The sequence below is a fragment of the Microcebus murinus genome, chromosome 30 (genome assembly GCF_040939455.1).
Source record: "Microcebus murinus isolate Inina chromosome 30, M.murinus_Inina_mat1.0, whole genome shotgun sequence".
In the NCBI taxonomy this organism is placed as follows: domain Eukaryota; kingdom Metazoa; phylum Chordata; class Mammalia; order Primates; family Cheirogaleidae; genus Microcebus; species Microcebus murinus.
Window position 1 is genome coordinate 3,309,613 of NC_134133.1, and position 17,282 is coordinate 3,326,894.

Sequence of the window (17,282 nt, forward strand, 5' to 3'; positions counted from 1 at the left end):
AGAATGAGCAAGAGACAATGAGAGAGACAGTGAGAGGGAATGAGGGGGAATGAGAGAGAATGAGAGAGAGAGATACAATGAGAGAGAGATATAATGAGAGGGAAAGAGAATGAGAAAGAGACAATGAGAGAGAAAGAGAATGAGAGAGAGACAATGAGAGAGAAAGAAAATGAGAGAGAGAGAGAGAGAGAGAGAATGCCCCATTGGTCAGCATGGTGCTCCAGACAGGATCCGTTCACGGTGCCCCGAGTGAGCGTCCTTCCTTGCTGGGCTTCCTTGTGCAGTGCAGGAGGGATTTGTTGATCACGTATGGAGCGTTAAATAACTCAGCAACTTCCCCTTATCCCCTAGGGTTAGGCTGACTTCCCTTCCTGTGCATTGCACAATGTGCTGTAAGGATGATCATCAGTCCAGTCCCTTCTTTAAGTGTCTTTCCCCTGTATAAAGGCGCATCAATTCAGATTCCACCCAGATGCAGTCAGATTCCAAGCTGTTCTGAAGACACGGACCACAGTACTCACGTGTGTGTGTGCGCGCGTGCGTGTGTGTGCGTGTTGCTCGGTGACACCAACTGGCCATTGGAATCACATTTGCTCTGGTGACTGTACTGAGTCTGCCGAGCTGTTGTGTCTGGGACCACCAGTGTCATGGATTTTCACTCCTCCTCTCCACTGTTTTTTTTTTTTTCCTGTTCTCTCCTCCTCCCCCAGGTAATCTGAGACTGAGACACAGATTTCTTCCAACCCCTTCCGTGGCACCATGACCCCCTTGCCCAGCTCTCCTCATCCCATTGGCGTTGTTTCCACTTCCACACTGCCTTCTCTCTCTCCCCTCTGTGTCCCTGACCCCACTGTGGTGGCATTTGGAGGTGGGGCCTTTGCAGAGGTAATTACAGTCAGGTAGGTCCCTCAGGGTGGAATTCATGCCCCTGTAAAAAGAGGAAGAGACATGAGAGCTCTCACTTTCTGCCATGCAAGGATGCATCAAAAAAGGCAGTTATCTGCAAACCTGGGAGAAGGCCCCCACCAGACAACAAATCTGCCAAAGCCTTGATCTTGGACTTGCTGGCGTCTAGAACTGCGAGCAATAAATGTTGCTGTTTAAGGCACACAGTTTATTATATTCTGTTCTAGCCACCCAAACTGACTAAGACAAACCCTTATAATTATGTTAAGGAAAAAGTCTCCATGTGGTACTAATAGGTCTCTAATACCTTTCTAATATTTGTTATTGATTGATTGATTGAAACAGTCTTGCTTTGTTGCCCAGGCTAGAGCGAGTGCCGTGGCGTCAGCCTAGCTCACAGCAACCTCAGATTCCTGGGCTCAAGCGATCCTCCTGCCTCAGCCTCCCGAGTAGCTGGGACTACAGGCATGCGCCACCATGCCCGGCTAATTTTTTCTATATATATATTAGTTGGCCGATTAATTTCTTTCTATTTTAGTAGAAATGGGGTCTCACTCTTGCTCAGGCTGGTCTCGAACTCCCGAGCTCAAACTATCCTCCCGCCTTGGCCTCCTAGAGTGCTAGGATTACAGGCGTGTGCCACTGCGCCTGGCCCTCTAATATTTGTTAATCTCTCTTTGTAATAATTAGAGAATTCGGACCTCAAGCTCAGAGCCCTGGGTCCCAGATAAAATGAAATGGCTTTATTTTATTTTTGTTGCATTGATTTTTTAGTGACTGTGTAAGACAGGACGAAACTGATTCTTCATTTGAGATAATGCTAAATATTTCCTTTAAAAAAAATTATAAGCAGTAACATTCACCGTCTGTGGCATGTGCTGTGGGTTTTGGCAAAGGCTTAGTTGTTCAGTCACCACCACGGCCATCAGGACACAAAACAGTTCTGTCTCCTCTTCCCCCAGCTCCCTGGTGCTGCCTCTTTGTGGTCAACCCCTGTCCCCTGTGCCTGGCAGCCACTGCTTGACCCTCCCTCCCTATGGTAGTTTTGCCTCCTGTAGAATGTCACACACATGGCAGCCTAGGGAGTCTGGCTTTTCTTTCGCTTACCATAGCGTATTTGAGATCTGTCCCCGTTGTGGTGAATCTGTAGTTTTGCTGAGTGGTAGGTAGTTCCTTGTTGGCTCGTACCACCATTCATCCATTCACCAGTTGAGCTGCATTTAGGGTTTTCTCCGCATTTGGGGGAGATGATCCATAAAGCTGTTATACACATTTGTGTACAGGGTTTTGTGTGAACGTAAGTTTTCACACATATATGTGTGTATATATATATATATATATATATATATATATATATGTATGATTACTAAGTCATCTGATATATTTCTTTTTTTTTTTTTTAACCAATTGCCAAACTCTTTTCCCAAGTGGTCGTACCATTTTGCATTCTTACAAACAAGGTATGAAAGTTCTGGTTGCTCCATGTTTTTGCCAGCATTTGGTATTGTAAAAAAAAAAAATGTTTAAGCCATTCTAATAGGTTAATACTGTAAATTATTATTATTATTATATGTAAATTATATTAATACTGTAAATAATTGTTAATTACTATAATTACTGTAAATAAAATAGAATTTCCTCTTTACATTAATATATTTAATTTTTTTTAAAGCAGTTTGGGAAAGATGTTAAGTGAATAGTATTACGGGTCCTCAGATAATGGCAAACATTGAGTGAGAGGTGGGTAGCTAGATGAATTTGGGGGCCAGCACGTGCTACTGTCCCTCCTCTCCAACAACTAAAGAAACAACAGCACGAGCCCCTCCTGGATGGGTACCAAATGCAGATGATTGGGTTACAGTAGAAAATGATGATCTGTCCTTAACATAGAGGTACCGTGTTTTCCCGAAAAGAAGACAGGGTCTTATATTTATTTTTCCTCAAGAAGACACCCTAGGGCTTATTTTCAGGGGATGTGTTATTTTCCCCTCAAAGCCTCAGCTTGTTGCATGCACAGGATGGCCAGGACCTGACAGGGGGAGCCGATCTTGTTGGTGGGGCTGCCCGCACCCTTCTGGTCACCTCTGGAATAGTAGCTGTCACAATGGGGCAGATGAGAAGGGCTGCTCCTGTTCCCCCCCCCCCCCCCCCCCCCCCCCCCCCCCCCCCCCCCCCGCTCCCTGTCGAAATGCGTGGGTTGTGCAGATGCACTACGTAGCCACGCCCATCACTAGGGCTTATTTTCATAGCCACGGCCATCACTAGGGCTTATTTTCATAGCCACGCCCATCACTAGGGCTTATTTTCATAGCCACGCCCATCACTAGGGCTTATTTTCATAGCCACGGCCATCACTAGGGCTTATTTTCATAGCCACGGCCATCACTAGGGCTTATTTTCATAGCCACGCCCATCACTAGGGCTTATTTTCATAGCCACGGCCATCACTAGGGCTTATTTTCATAACCACGCCCATCACTAGGGCTTATTTTCATAGCCACGCCCATCACTAGGGCTTATTTTCATAACCACGCCCATCACTAGGGCTTATTTTCATGGCCACGCCCACCACTAGGGCTTATTTTCATAGCCACGCCCGCCACTGGGGCTGATTTTCATAGCCACGCCCATCACTAGGGCTTATTTTCGGGGTAGGGCTTCTATTGCACACATGCTTAGAAATCCCGCTGGGGCTTGTTTTATGGGTAGGTCTTATTTTCGGGGAAACACGGTAGTTGCAGCGACTATAATTTTTTGAAGTCCTGTTAGATTTTGATAAGCAGGACCTAGATTAATTTAACAGCAGGCGCTCTCACTGGGCATTGACAATTTAATCTTAGTGTGGTGATGATTTCCTTATTAGCAATCTGGCCTTGAGACCATGTGGACAGTTGCTGAGTGAGATCTCAACGTAGATGACTTGTCTTGAATCCCGATGGTGTGGGGACATGAGGCAGGAGCAAATGGCTCATCTGTTTTTCACCACTAAGATGCTTTTGCTGCCTCAACTGGATTTCAAGAGAATTTCTAGAATAAGGAGAGAAAATGAGCTCCCAGTCCAGTCCAGTTTCCTTTTCTAGCTATGATTTGTGGAGTTTGATGATAAGGAAGGTCACTTTCTGATTTCCTCAGCCAGGGTCACTGAAGCCAGGTACACTAAAAGTTTATGAACCATAAAATGTGCATAAGAAGCAAGTAGCCACTCAGGCTTTGCTGGGCAAACTTTGCGGGCACTGCTAATTCATTCTGAGACATTTAGTAGGGCATAGCTCAGATTAATTAAGTTATGATCTAGGGGTGGAAAGAGTTGATAGTATTTACTATTCTGGTGCAAATCTTATAGGTACTTCAACACTTGAAAAAGACTCTATTTAAGTGATGAACAGTTTGATGTTTAAATACAAAATCAAGTGGAAAAATATTACCACCTTCTCCCCTTGTAGTATATATATATTCCTATTTCTAGCTAAAGGCAACTGTTATTGACCTTGATGCTGGCTTACTGTGAGATCATAGAACATGAAATGCATGTTTTTGCCAGAACTAAGTTAATATTGAAGATATTTGAGTAGAATGCCCAAGAATCAGGTCTTAAAATATTTCTTACATTGTTATTGTATTCAGTTTATAAACTGCCAAAGCAACTACATGCCTGTTGGTACAATCCAGCAATTCAGAATATGAGTGGTATTTAAAGAAGGAAATGGTCATTTCATCTCTTCTTATTTCTGAAGCCACCTTCCTGAGGTTACCTCTTTTAAGGGTTTAGTATCATTCCACCCATTGAACTCTGTGAATATGAAGTCATAAAACATGCAGCACACATAGGGCTTCCCTTTTCTATTTTTCGATGAAATGCAGTGATCATTGATATCTTATTTTTTAACTTGTTTGCATCACTTCAGTGCACGTTATAGGCATTCATTCTGGTATTGGGACGCAGATCTAATCATTCTTTACCATTTACCATTACATAACTAAGACATTCTCCCGAGGGTGGGTGGCCCAAATTTCATTCAATCATTCTCATATTCATGGACATTGATTTTCTGTGTGTTGGAGGGCTGCTTTTGTTGTGGTCTCGTTTTGTTTGCTACAAACCATGCTTCCACACGTATCTAAAGAGATTTTTTTCCCAAGAGACCACAGCCGGTAGGAAGCAAATAGAATTTTTAGGACAAAGCGTAGAGTTTGAGTAGATCATTTCCAAAGCAGGCGAGGGTTGTTTTTTTTTGTTTGTCTGTTTAAGAGGAAGGTTTTCTTGTATCAGTTCAAGATGTCTTGTTGTTTAATAGATGTTTCTTGTTTTTATTTTGAGAGCTAAGAGTGCTTTGGGGCGTGGTACTGAACATAGTGTGAAGCAGCAATTCAAATGCTCCCATGGTTTAGAGCTGTACCAGCCAACCCCGTTGCCACTAGCCATGTTGTAGCTATTTAAATTTAAAGTAATTAAAATTAAATAAAACTTAAAATTCGGTTTCATAATCATACTGGCCACTTTTCAACAGCCACATGTGGCCAGGCAGCACAGATAACGGAACATTTCCGTCAGGGCCGTTAGTTCTATTGAACAACAATGGTTTAGAACAAGGAATGCTACAGTCAGACTGCATTCAGCTCATGGCTATGCCCAGCCTACTTGCTGTGTGACCTTGGGCAGGTTACTTTACCTCTCTGAGTCTGAGCTTCCTCCTCAATAAAATGAGAGTGGTCATAATTCTTATTTCTGTGTTTCTCGTGAAGATTGAATGCCATCGTGTTGATTAAGTGTTTAACATCTTGCCTGGGACATAAGTAAACATCCAAGAAATGGAAGCTATTATTATTTTCCCAATGTTTGATAATCTTTATTTATTTTTTTCTTTTGCAAGGTGGAGGGTGGGGGAAGGCACTGGGTTTATTAGCTGAAAGCTAACAACTGCAGGATATTGTTGGCCCAATTTCTAGACAAACAGAAGGCAGTATTGTAGGCTGAAGAAAACTCCAGTTTGTCAGCCTAGTGGCTTTTTTTTTTTTTAATATGCTGTCTCTGAGAAACATGGTAGAATTTGTTTTACTCTTCTTCTGTCAGGAAGTAACCCTTCTGGCTTTGTTAGAAGCCTGGTTTGTAATAATTGTACCCACCCCAGATGGCTCCTGAAAACCCTTTGAAATGCCATCTGCCAGGCGTGTGTCCAGCCGGCAGCCCGTCATTCTGCTGCAAGAAAAGAGAAGGCGGGGTCCCCTCCCTGCGTCCTTTTCTCCCCCCCTGCATCCTTTTTCTCCACGGCGTTGCTCAGTGGAGCCTGGTCAGGTTGGCTCAGGCCCAGGGCGGGTTGCTGGGAGGATAACCAGGAATAAACCTCTTGCTAGCCTGCAGCGTGGAAAGGTTTTGTCTGGGTGATAAACCCCAGGGGGTTTGTGAGTGGAGACCCATCTACCCACCCAGCCACCCCCTGCCCCTGCAGCTCAATCAGAGGCCATTTTAAGTATTTTTTTTATTGACATGGGAAAATGGTATCTGCTTGTTTGATTTTTCCTCTCAAATCGAGCATTTTCGAGCTCCTTGATTATTTTGTATCCTTCTAGGAAATTAAGACCCCGGGGATGATTGTCATCTTCGTAGAAAATCTGACAAATTGGTTCTGAAAACACTGTCGAAAGAAATGGCAGAGATAGAGATGACTCCAGGGGGAGGGAAAAAAATATCCAACATTTCCTGGTTTAGGAAGACTTGCAAAACCCAAGGAATTTTTCGTTTGTTTGTTCGTTTGGCCTTATTTAATCCTCATTTGTTTTTTAACGGATTGAGTTAGTGGAAACCTGGGTATGAGGCTGTGTGTGAGAGCTGCCATATAGCACATATTTAGGGCAGACCCTCTCCCAGCAAGTTTCAAAGAGATTCGATTCTTGCCCCGCACTGGGATTCCCCAGTGTGGTGTAGACCATTCGTGCTTTGCAAGGAGCTGGCAGAACAGCTTTTTCTCTTGGCTCCAAGACATGGCACCCTCCTCCTTTGCCTCTGCCTTGGTGCTGTGGCGTCTGAAGTCTGCTTGGCGGGTCTGCTGCCTCTTTCTTCCCAGCTTCTCAAAGTCGGAAGGTCTTAGTGTTCAGTCCAAACTTCTTGGCTTCTTTTCTCTCTACCCTGTCTTCCTAGATCTTCTCTTTATCTTGCCTTCAAATGCCATTGGTTTACTGATCCACTGCTCACCCCTAGTGTCACTAAGTTTATGTTCCACCCTCCACTCTGACCTTCATTCAGACTTAACCCTTTGCACCCGGATGTGGAGTGTGACTCGACACGGTTAGCATGGGTAGCAGCTCACGCCATGAAAAAGTGTAGAGATTAGAATTACTCTTTGAATGTATCAATAATTTGAAACATTTAAAAAAATCCAAATAAGTTTGTATGCAAAGAAACTCCAGTTTTCGTAAAATCTGGGGTATTTAAAAGATTAAATCCCGAGTAGAATAAAGGAATCGAGAAAAAAGCAAGCGAGTTCGAAAGGGTGAATGGGTCAGCTGTCCCCCAGCTCCCTGCACCTGGATATCTACCTACCAGGCATCTCAAACATAACACACCGAGAAGTAAACTCTTCATTTCCCCCGGCCCCAGATTACGCCCCACTCTTCTCCGACTCTGCGAGTGGCGCAAGCCATCTGCCCAAGTCAGACAATACGCATTTCCGTCTTTATTCTTCTGTCTGTCTTGCGTTCTACATCCCGTCCATCAGCAAGTTCTGTTAGTTCTGTCTTGAAAACATAGGCCTGGTGTGGTGTGATGAGTTGACGTACTTTGAATACCTCTATGCTATCATAGCTATTTAAAATATTCATGCCTTGTAATAGCATCGGACCCCTTCTGACCACTCCCGTCCTGCTACTCAAGTCCACGCCCTGAGGATCGCTCACCTGGACTCTGTAATAGCCTCCTCACGGGTCTCCTTGCTTCTCTTCTTGCCCACGTGTCCTGCCCTACGGTGCCCACAGCCTGTTCTCCATAAAGCCAAAGATCTTTTAAAAATGGAAATCGAATCCAGGCACCACCTTGCTCAAAACCCATTCTAAGTAAGGATGACTTCTTGTCGTCCTTGGAATAAAATACGAAGTGTTTTCTGTGGCCTGCCTACTCTGGCCTCTCGCTCTCCTTTCCAGCCTCTTCTTTATCACCCTGCTGCTGCAGTTACGCTTGCCTTCTGCCCTCCTCCAATGCCAGATCAATTCCCACATCCGAGCCTTTGGCCTTTCCCTCTGCTGGGGACACATTCCTCGTCACCTGTGCTCTAGCCAGGCATTTCTTGATGGCCTGTCTAAAAAGCTTCCCAACTCCTCACCTTGCTTCCTTCCTCCCAGGCACCTTCTAACCCTTTAACCTACATTGCTCTGATACTTTCTAATCCTTTAACCTACTGAAGAGTTATTTCTACCTGAAATTATATGCTCTGTGTACTCACCATACGTATTTATTTTCTGCATCTCACAGTAAAATACAAATTCCACTAGGACAGGAGCTTTGTTTTGTTTACCAGTGTTTCTCTCCTACCTAGATTAGCGTCTGGCAAGTGTTAGGGCCTCTGTAAATATTTAGTAAATAAATACCACATATAATGACATACATGCACACACATATAGATGTATATGATAGGTATATGATGTATATGATATACATCTACTTATAGATGATATATATGATATACATATACTTATGTATATGATATCAGATTATTGTAGTGGGATTTCAACTCTAAGATTCTATCAACTCACTTTATGCTTTTTCTTTTTTTGAGATAGAGTCTCACTCTGTTGCCCAGGCTAGAGTGAGTGCCGTGGCATCAGCCTCGCTCACAGCAACCTCAATCTCCTAGACTCAAGCGATCCTCCTGCCTCAGCCTCCCAAGTCGCTGGGACTACAGGCATGTGCCACCATGCCCGGCTAATTTTTTATATATAAATATATATTTTAGTTGGCCAATTAATTTCTTTCCATTTATAGTAGAGACGGGGTCTCGCTCTTGCTCAGGCTGATCCCGAACTCCTGACCTTGAGCGATCCACTTTATTCTAACAATAACATAAACTATGAAATCTACTAACAATAATTGAGCTAAGCCCTCTGAAAGTAGTATCTCATTTAATACACACAACAAACTTATGGGTCAGGAACTGTTATTATCCCTGTTGTGCAAACAAGTACCCTGGGAAATAACAGCAGCTGAGGAAGCTTGGACTCCTGGTCTGGGAACACAAACCGGAGAGCCAGACCATGAACCCATTATTCCCCCTCCAGATCGCTGCTCTGCAACAGTGCATGATACTATCTTTATGTTTCCTGTGCCTGACACCTGAGATGTAAATTTAAAAGTTGTGAACAACCTCCAGGGATTTGTCATCCTCTGCCCAGGGTGGCAGAAATAGGAACAAATTAGGAAACTATTTAAGAGTAGAGTTTTGGACAATACAGTAGCAGGTTTCTTTAACCAGAAAGCCCTGGTATGATGAGTGTGAGAAGCAAACTTGTGTAATATAACCATTCTGTGGACAATTCGCAGCTATTTAAAAGACTCAGATTTTATATATTAATATTAGAAAAATTTGACAAAGTTATTCCTTTGCAGATCATAAAATAAAAAAAAATATTAGAAAAATGGGGTGCATTTAAAAATGTATTCAGCCTGAGTAAAGTACATGCAACATGTGTTGAGTTTCTTGACTTTTGGGAATTATGGGTATCCAATGTAGATGTCTGGGCGTGGCCACACCCATAGGCAAGTAAGTGATCAGAGACTTCTCAGTGCTAGGAGCATTGGAGCCACTAGGTATGTGCAGTTGGTTATTCGATTGCATTAAAGTTCAACAAAGAGATCCTAGGCATAGGGAAAAAATTGTTCCTTATTATATAGGAAAAGGTTGACCTTTAAACCACCACCATTGATAACGATGCTTTGCAAACTAAGCTATCTTGATCACACCCCCTAACTTGAATGTAGGAGTAGAAATCACGTTTTTCAGTCTCCCATAATATTTAACATAGGCTCCTAGTACGTGCTACATGCTTGCTTCTTAGTTTACTTTCTTTTCTTGGTTTGTGTGTAAACCACCTTTTCTGCTCATGGCTTCTATGCTTTTGGTTGACACTGGGCTAAAATGATAGGTCCACAGCCTAGCTTCTGCTCTGGGCTACTTTCTTACTCTGGAGGTCCTGTGTTATTTCAGAAGATGAATTGTTACAGTTATTAGCCATTGAGAAGACGACCTGAAATTCAGAGGGAGAATTTTCTAGCAAATGCACTGCACCATCCTCTCTCTCTAGTCAGAACTCATGGGTGGCCTCTTTTTACCAAACATATTAATTACATGAAGAGCAGCAGCATTTGAATTCCTGGGAGATGTCCAACCACAGATCTTGGGCAATCGCATTTCTCCAGTGGCGTGTTGACGCAGTGGGTGTCATTTTCTTCAAAGGGCTTATTACATCAGAACTTGCTGGAGGTATGGAGGAGCACAAGAATTTTGAGGCCTGTGATAAAAAATATAAACCCCTCAGGCTCTGAGCTTAAGGTGGATAACTTTTTAGCATTTACTGGAGTCCTAAAAGCTGCTGATTATGACTGTTGTCTGTGTAAAATCCAGTTCACCTTTTTTATTCAGTGCATTTTGAGAAATAGTGACACTCTCTCTAGATTACCTGAGCTGTGTGCTTGGTTTTCTCTTTCTTTCACTTGAGGGTCCCAGGCACTGGAGGGTGGAAGTGAGGATGCTATTCTGTTAGAAGGAAATGGCTTTTAATGTGTCTTTATCTGGACAGATGAGTTGGCAGACACTCAGGTACGCCAGCTTACTGAACAGGTTATTTTAATTACGACTGGATGTGGAACTTCCTGTTTTAGTTGACTGATGGTTTCTGGTACCTTTGTCTTTTCTGGTTCAGGCACAACCCGATCCCCGAGAGAAGGAGAAGTCCCTGGCGTGGATTATAACTTTCTGACTGTGAAGGAGTTCTTGGACCTCGAGCAAAGTGGGACTCTTCTGGAAGTCGGAACCTATGAAGGTGAGCTTACCTGCACAAGGCCATGAATATGCTTGTCTCCTGGGCACTTCAGAGACGTTACAGCTTTGACACGATAATAGCCCCGGTGACAGGCGCTGGCTAACAGTCAAGCGATGATCATGGATCTTGGGTATGCAGTTTCTGGTTTGATATTCTTTAGAAGGGAGGGTGCTTTTATTATCTTTGTACCTGCTGCTCATTTCCAAATTGTGAATATGCATTGGGCAGTGTTTAGATGCTAATCAAATTCCTGCCTTTGAACTCAGGATTTTTTTTTTTTTTTTTAGTATTCCCAATTATCAGTTGGCTTAGTTTCCTGGAAGTATGTGTTGGGATGTAACTGGGTGGCCAGGGGGCTGGGTGAGATCCAAGAACGATTAAGGGGTAGGAGTGTGGGGAGGCGGGGGCTGAAGGTATGTACAAAGAGTTTCTTCAGCATGTTGACAACATGTTACCTACACATGTTGTTCGTGTGAATTGACCTGAAAAGTCAGCAGCAGTGAACAGAGCAAGTGTGAGTCCTCTTTGGTTTGCAGAGAGTGAATGGTCTTTATCTGAAATCAGTTATTAATATTATGCCCATCTGGGAAGCTTGAGTCCCCTGATGTGCAAAACATTCGTTTGCATTTTTGGAGAGGTTAGCGGTGGGAGTGATTGTATGATACCAAAGCAAAAGATTATTGGGTTGAACAGGAAAAGCTTGTGATTAACTTGGAATGTGGAAACTAAACTCACCTTACTCAGATATTTATGTGGGAAATGAGTCTGTTCTTTTTCTCATTTAATTTTATCATCGTGACAGAGGTAGTTATTATCATCACCAAATTTTTAGATGGGGGTGCTGAGGCCAAGAGGCATTAAATAACTTTTTCAAGGTTGTACAGCCAGTTCTAGAATACTGGAACAGGAACCAAACCCAGCTCAGTTTGTCCCTTTAGATGTTTCCTGAAAACCCCAAGAAGAATATCTTGGATGTAACTATAAAATTATGGAAAATAACCCATCAGTACTGTAACCAAACTTCCTGGTGTGTAGCTATAGGGAAACGTTTTTCAGAAAATGTCTGTCATAAAGCGATGGTTTTGTGAATGCAACTTGGTCATTTTGGAGTTCGAATTTTCTTATGCTCGAGATTAATCCTTTCTCCTTTTAATCCATTTGACTGTACAGCGTTCTTCAGCCTTTGACCTTTCGGCAGTGAAATTTCCCCGGCCATAGGAGATGGCTCATAATTTCTTGGAACCAACTGGAGCATATTATGTTGACTCTTACAAGCTGAGTGCAAAATGGAATTTTTATTAAATGCCAGATATCGTTATAGGAATAGGGCTGGAGAGTTCTTTAGAAAGATTCCCCTGTCTTTGGCCCCCGCTCTCCATGAGTCCCTTGGTGGTGGTTGCTGTCTGTCTTCTCTGCCCCTCTGCTGTCGAGTTCTGCACCCTCTGGCAAGTTACTTAACGCTCCATATTTCCATTTTCCCTTTGGTGAAATGAGGATAGTAATAGTGCTTCCTCAGAGGTAGGGCTGAATGAGACAATAATTGGAAAGGGCTTAGCAGAGTCTGTGACACATGTAAGCTCTCCGTCAGCATTAGCTCTTGCATTTACACACGCACAACTAGTCCGAAATCGCCACCCTCCTGCATTCCCTCCCCCTCTAGTAGTCAGAAAACCAGCAGATTTGCCAGTTAAAGTACTCTTTTGTTCCATCTTTATTTCCCTCCTCCAATTTCTTTCTTTTGGCCTCTACTGGTTCCAATAAGGAAATGTATATCACCACAACACAAAAGCACTCTTTAAAGCAGGAGCCTTTAAATTTTTTTAAGTAAAAATAATAAGTGTACATGGCGGAGTAATTCTTATAGTGAAGAACTTAAAAATATCTAAGATCAAATTGCTTCCCCTTTTCCCTACAGGTAACCATTGTTAAAGAATCTAGTGTGAATGTTCATAAAACTTATGTATAAACAGCGTAGATGTGTATTCTTATGTATTTCTCTCTATTCTTGCCCTTGGCACTTAACATACCTTGGAGATCTTTCCACATTACCTGATACAGTTCTGCTTTATTCTTTTAAAATGCTGCACAGAATTCTGGTGTATGAATAGACATAATTTATTTAACCCTTTGTGGATGGACATTTCAGATGGTCCCCTAGCTCATCTCCCCCTCCCCTTTTTTTGTTGGTGGTGGTATAAACAGCACTCCAGTGATGCATCCTTGTGCAAATATCTCGATGGGCTATTATAACTGTAGGGCGAGTTTCTGGTGAATTTCTCAATGCACTAGTATAACTGTAGGGTGAGTTTCTGGTGAATATCTTGATGCACTAGTAAAACTGTAGGGTGAGTTTTTGGTGAATATCTCCATGCACTAGTATAACTGTAGTGAGTTTCTGGGGAATATCTCGATGCACTGTTATAACTGTAGGGTGAGTTTCTGGTGAATATCTTGATGCACTAGTAAAACTGTAGGGTGACTTTTTGGTGAACATCTTGATGCACTAGTATAACTGTTCTGGTGAATATCTCAATGCGCTAGTATAACTGTAGGGTGAGTTTCTGGTGAATATCTCCATGCACTAGTATAACTGTAGTGAATTTCTGGGGAATATCTCGATGGGCTAGTATAACTGCAGGGTAAGTTTCTGGTAGTGGAGTTTTAAAGCAAGCCCTTTTATTCATATATATTTAATTTCATCAAGTATATATTGAGCATTTATTTTAAGTCAAACATTGTCCCAAGGCAAGAGACACGACGTACAGGACAGAATGTACAGGCCTCTGAAGGCGCTTGTGCTCTTTAGTTATTTATTTTCGATAACATCTGTGCAGTGCATACTACCTTTGCTGGGCGTTCTTCAAAGTGCGTCTTAGGTACCGACTCATTAAATCTTCCTAACAACCGTGTAAGGCAGGTGCCATTTGTGTCCATTTCACAGAAGGAGAAGTATGAGCCCCAGAGATGCTGATGATCTATTCTGAGTTTGCATGCTAAGCCAGAGAGAGAGAGCGGGGCTTCAAACTGAGGCCCTTCGGCTCTAGGGTCTACTGCCCCTCAGCCTTGTGAGGCAAATGAAATGCAAACAATTTTAAGGAAAGTGATGAGTGTTCTGAGAGGAGCCTAGAAGGAGGGTGCTCCATCTAGTCTAGTGTCAGGAAACCCTCCTAGAGGAAGAGAAGATGTGGAAGGGTTACGTCAGGCCAAGTCAGGGTGTTGGAGTAGTCAGCATGGGCCACGAGGCCCGAACCCAGAGAAAGTGAGCGTGATGAACCAAGAGGTGGCTCGAAGGGTGGCTTCTAGAAAGGGAGGAGAGGCAGCCACTGCCTGCTTCCTTGAGCCCCTGTTATCCAGGCAGAACTTCCTTCCGTGCTGGAAATGTCCGGTATTCCGAGCCGCCCACGCTGGTAGCTACTCACCTCATACAGCTCTTGTGACTGCGAAACTGAATTTTAAACTAATTTTAATTTAATATAAACTCATTAAAGTTTAAGTAGCCGCACATGGCTGGTGGCTGCCATGTTTTACAGTGTGGTTTTAGAATAGAGCTTCTGAAAGAAAGGGCGAGGACCTGCTCAGCAAGATCTCCCTTCTCACGAGCCGACTTCACAAAGCTAAGCCTGTCTTAAGAGTTAAGCTCCTTTAAAAAGAAAAAAAAAATCATCATTTTGAATCCTCCCAAAGAGGATAGTTAGAGGAGCGGTGATCTTCTTTTGTGGATACATCCTGTGACACAGAGACGGCAGAGAAGTAGACTGAACCAATAAAACCCCAAGGCCCAGTGACCTTCAGAATTTTCTTTCAGGCCCAATGTTTGTTTGAGGCTTAGACAGGCAGGATTGTAGGATTTTAGAGCTAGAAACGCGGTAAATTTCTTCTCTGCAGATGACAGAACTGAGATCCAGGGAGAGATTGGTCTAAGACCAATCTCCTGTAGACCAATTCTACAGAGAATTGGGAACAAAGCCTGGCCAAGTGTCCAGGCCCGGGACATGTCTCTGGCAGAACTGGGATGCTATTTATTTCCCTGCTGCCTGAAAACTGATACTTCTTTTGTTAGCCTCAGTTTCTTAGTTTGTGCCTTCATTCATTTATTCATTAAAGATAAAATGCAGGACAAAAGCAGTTATGGCCTTTGTCTTTATGGGTCTTACTGTCTAGTGGACAAGATGCATTATTCAGATAATCAGACAAATATTAGCAAGTATACACACTGTAAATGTGTGAAGGTCTTTAAAGGAAACCATAACATGGGCAGACTGAATGTCTCTGGAACTGGGTTGGGAAAAGCAGTCCCCGTAGAAGTAGTAGTTGACGTGAAATCTGATTTGTAAGTTGGAATTAGGTTGCTAGATTTAGCAAATAAAAACACAAGGAACCTTTCTGTGTTGCATTTTATTTGCATTTTGTCAATCCAGCCCACAGTTGGATTTAACTGTGGGCTGCATTGGTGGTGGTCGGTAGTTGAAGAGTCAACTTAATCTGGAGATACTTATGTGATCAAAAAGCTGGATTTGGTAATGCATTGGTTATTGTAAGAGAGACCTAGGACAGAAACAGGTGATGATAATCCTAGGATGACTCCTTGTTTCTGTCTTCTATAACCGGATAGGTAGTGGTGCAATTTGCTAAAATAAGAAAGGCTGTCATGAGGCCGGCTTGCGGGTGGGGGCAGGAGTCTCATCATGAAACTTTCCACCCTCTACCAGCTGTAGTACCGACAGCTGCGTGTACCCCCAATAAAGTAGAGCCCCTTCCTGGCTGCAGAAGCAACCTGACTGTCATCCCTCACAGGGAATGGAAGTCATCGGTTGAGTTTGTCATTGATTTCTACTTTGCAATTTGAACCAATTCCGCATTCTGTCACTGGACAGAATCAGCATCAAAGCAAGGCAAAGAAGACAAGAATGGACTTGTCTTTCCTCCTTAGACCAACTTCCTAACTACGGCACTGAGCTAATTTATTTGATATCATGCTTAAAATAAATCAGCTGAACCATCTCCCCTTTGCCTTGCTTTCCTTTTTTTTTTTTTCTGTTGACATTTTCGCTCTGTAAGACAGCTTGCTGCTTCAGCCAGCCCTTGGGACTTCTCAAGAGGAGAGTTTACAAGGGATGAACTATTGGGGGGGGTGGCCCCCAACATTGCCTGTTTTACAAATGCCTCTGGGTAGAAGAGGCTAATTATACACTTCGAGCCTTGCAAAGGTTTCCTTCAGCGCCAGGGTGACATTTCAGATTGGAGTTATGGGTTGCATATCTCTGCATGTTAATTAGGAAGGGGATGTCGGCATTCAATAATATTATTGTTTTGCGTCCTAGAAGGTCTACAAAAAAGCAGCTGCCAACAGTATACTTTTTGGGGGTACAGAGATACAACAGGGGTGAAGAGAATTCTTGCTTGGTCATTGGAGAAAGCGAGACTGTCTGGAGTCCCATTCTTTGGCAGGCCCTGGGAAGCAGTCTGCTGTGATAAGCTCTGCTGGCAGACTCTGCCGTGGAATGTTCTCTGTTGATGATGGAAGTGACCAGGTGAAATCTGTGCTGTGATTGGCTGTTCTTCTGCATATGAAGATGGGGGTCCTGGGGCCCGGGAAGTTTTGCTTACTTTCCTGTTCCGGGATCCTCAGAGACTCCTGGAGTTAAGAACATAGATGTTTGGAAATAGACAATCTGTGTTTAAAAGCCAATCATCATTTATAAATTGTGCCAATCTCAGTTTCTTCCTCTGAAAGTGGGAATATTGGTGCTTCTTTGTAAGGTTAGAGTAAGTGAATGTATGAGAAGTAGCATTTTTTTTTGAGACAGAGTCTCGCTCTGTTGCCCAGGCTAGAGTGCCATGGCATCAGCCTACCTCACAGCAACCTCAAACTCCTGGGCCCAAGCAATCCTTCTGCCTCAGCCTCCCGAGTAGCTGGGACTACAGGCATGCACCACCATGCCCGGCTAATTTTTTTTTTCTATATATATTAGTTGGCCATTTAATTTCTTTCTATTTATAGTAGAGACAGGGTCTCGCTCTTGTTCAGGCTGGTTTCAAACTCCTGACCTCGAGCAATCCGCCCGCCTCGGCCTCCCAGAGTGCTAGGATTATAAGTGTGAGCCACCACGCCTAGCCAAGAAGTAGCATTTAAGAGGTGAACAACAAAGGTAACTTTTCAAATATTGATCTTTCAATGTGTATTTTGATAGTACACTCTTCCACATGTTGAGGCTATTTATTGTCTGTCCACAATATCAGGCATGACTGAAGGCTGCAAGGGTTTATTATATGCTAGCATCGCGCAAAGCACAGTGCTGAGTGCTTTACATCCATTATCTAATTTGATCTTGACAAAAACCCGATTAGGT

General features: G+C 43.1%; 1 protein-coding gene across 20 annotated transcripts in view; it reads left to right on the forward strand.

The window, feature by feature from the left end:
* MAGI1 (membrane associated guanylate kinase, WW and PDZ domain containing 1) overlaps positions 1-17,282 on the forward strand; it is a 614,809-nt gene that overhangs the window by 465,979 nt on the left and 131,548 nt on the right. For all 20 annotated transcript variants that reach the window (XM_020284649.2, XM_020284652.2, XM_020284654.2 and 17 more), the window contains exon 3: positions 10,813-10,932. In XM_020284649.2, the coding sequence (XP_020140238.2) occupies positions 10,813-10,932 (120 nt within the window). The remainder of the gene's footprint in view (positions 1-10,812; positions 10,933-17,282) is intronic.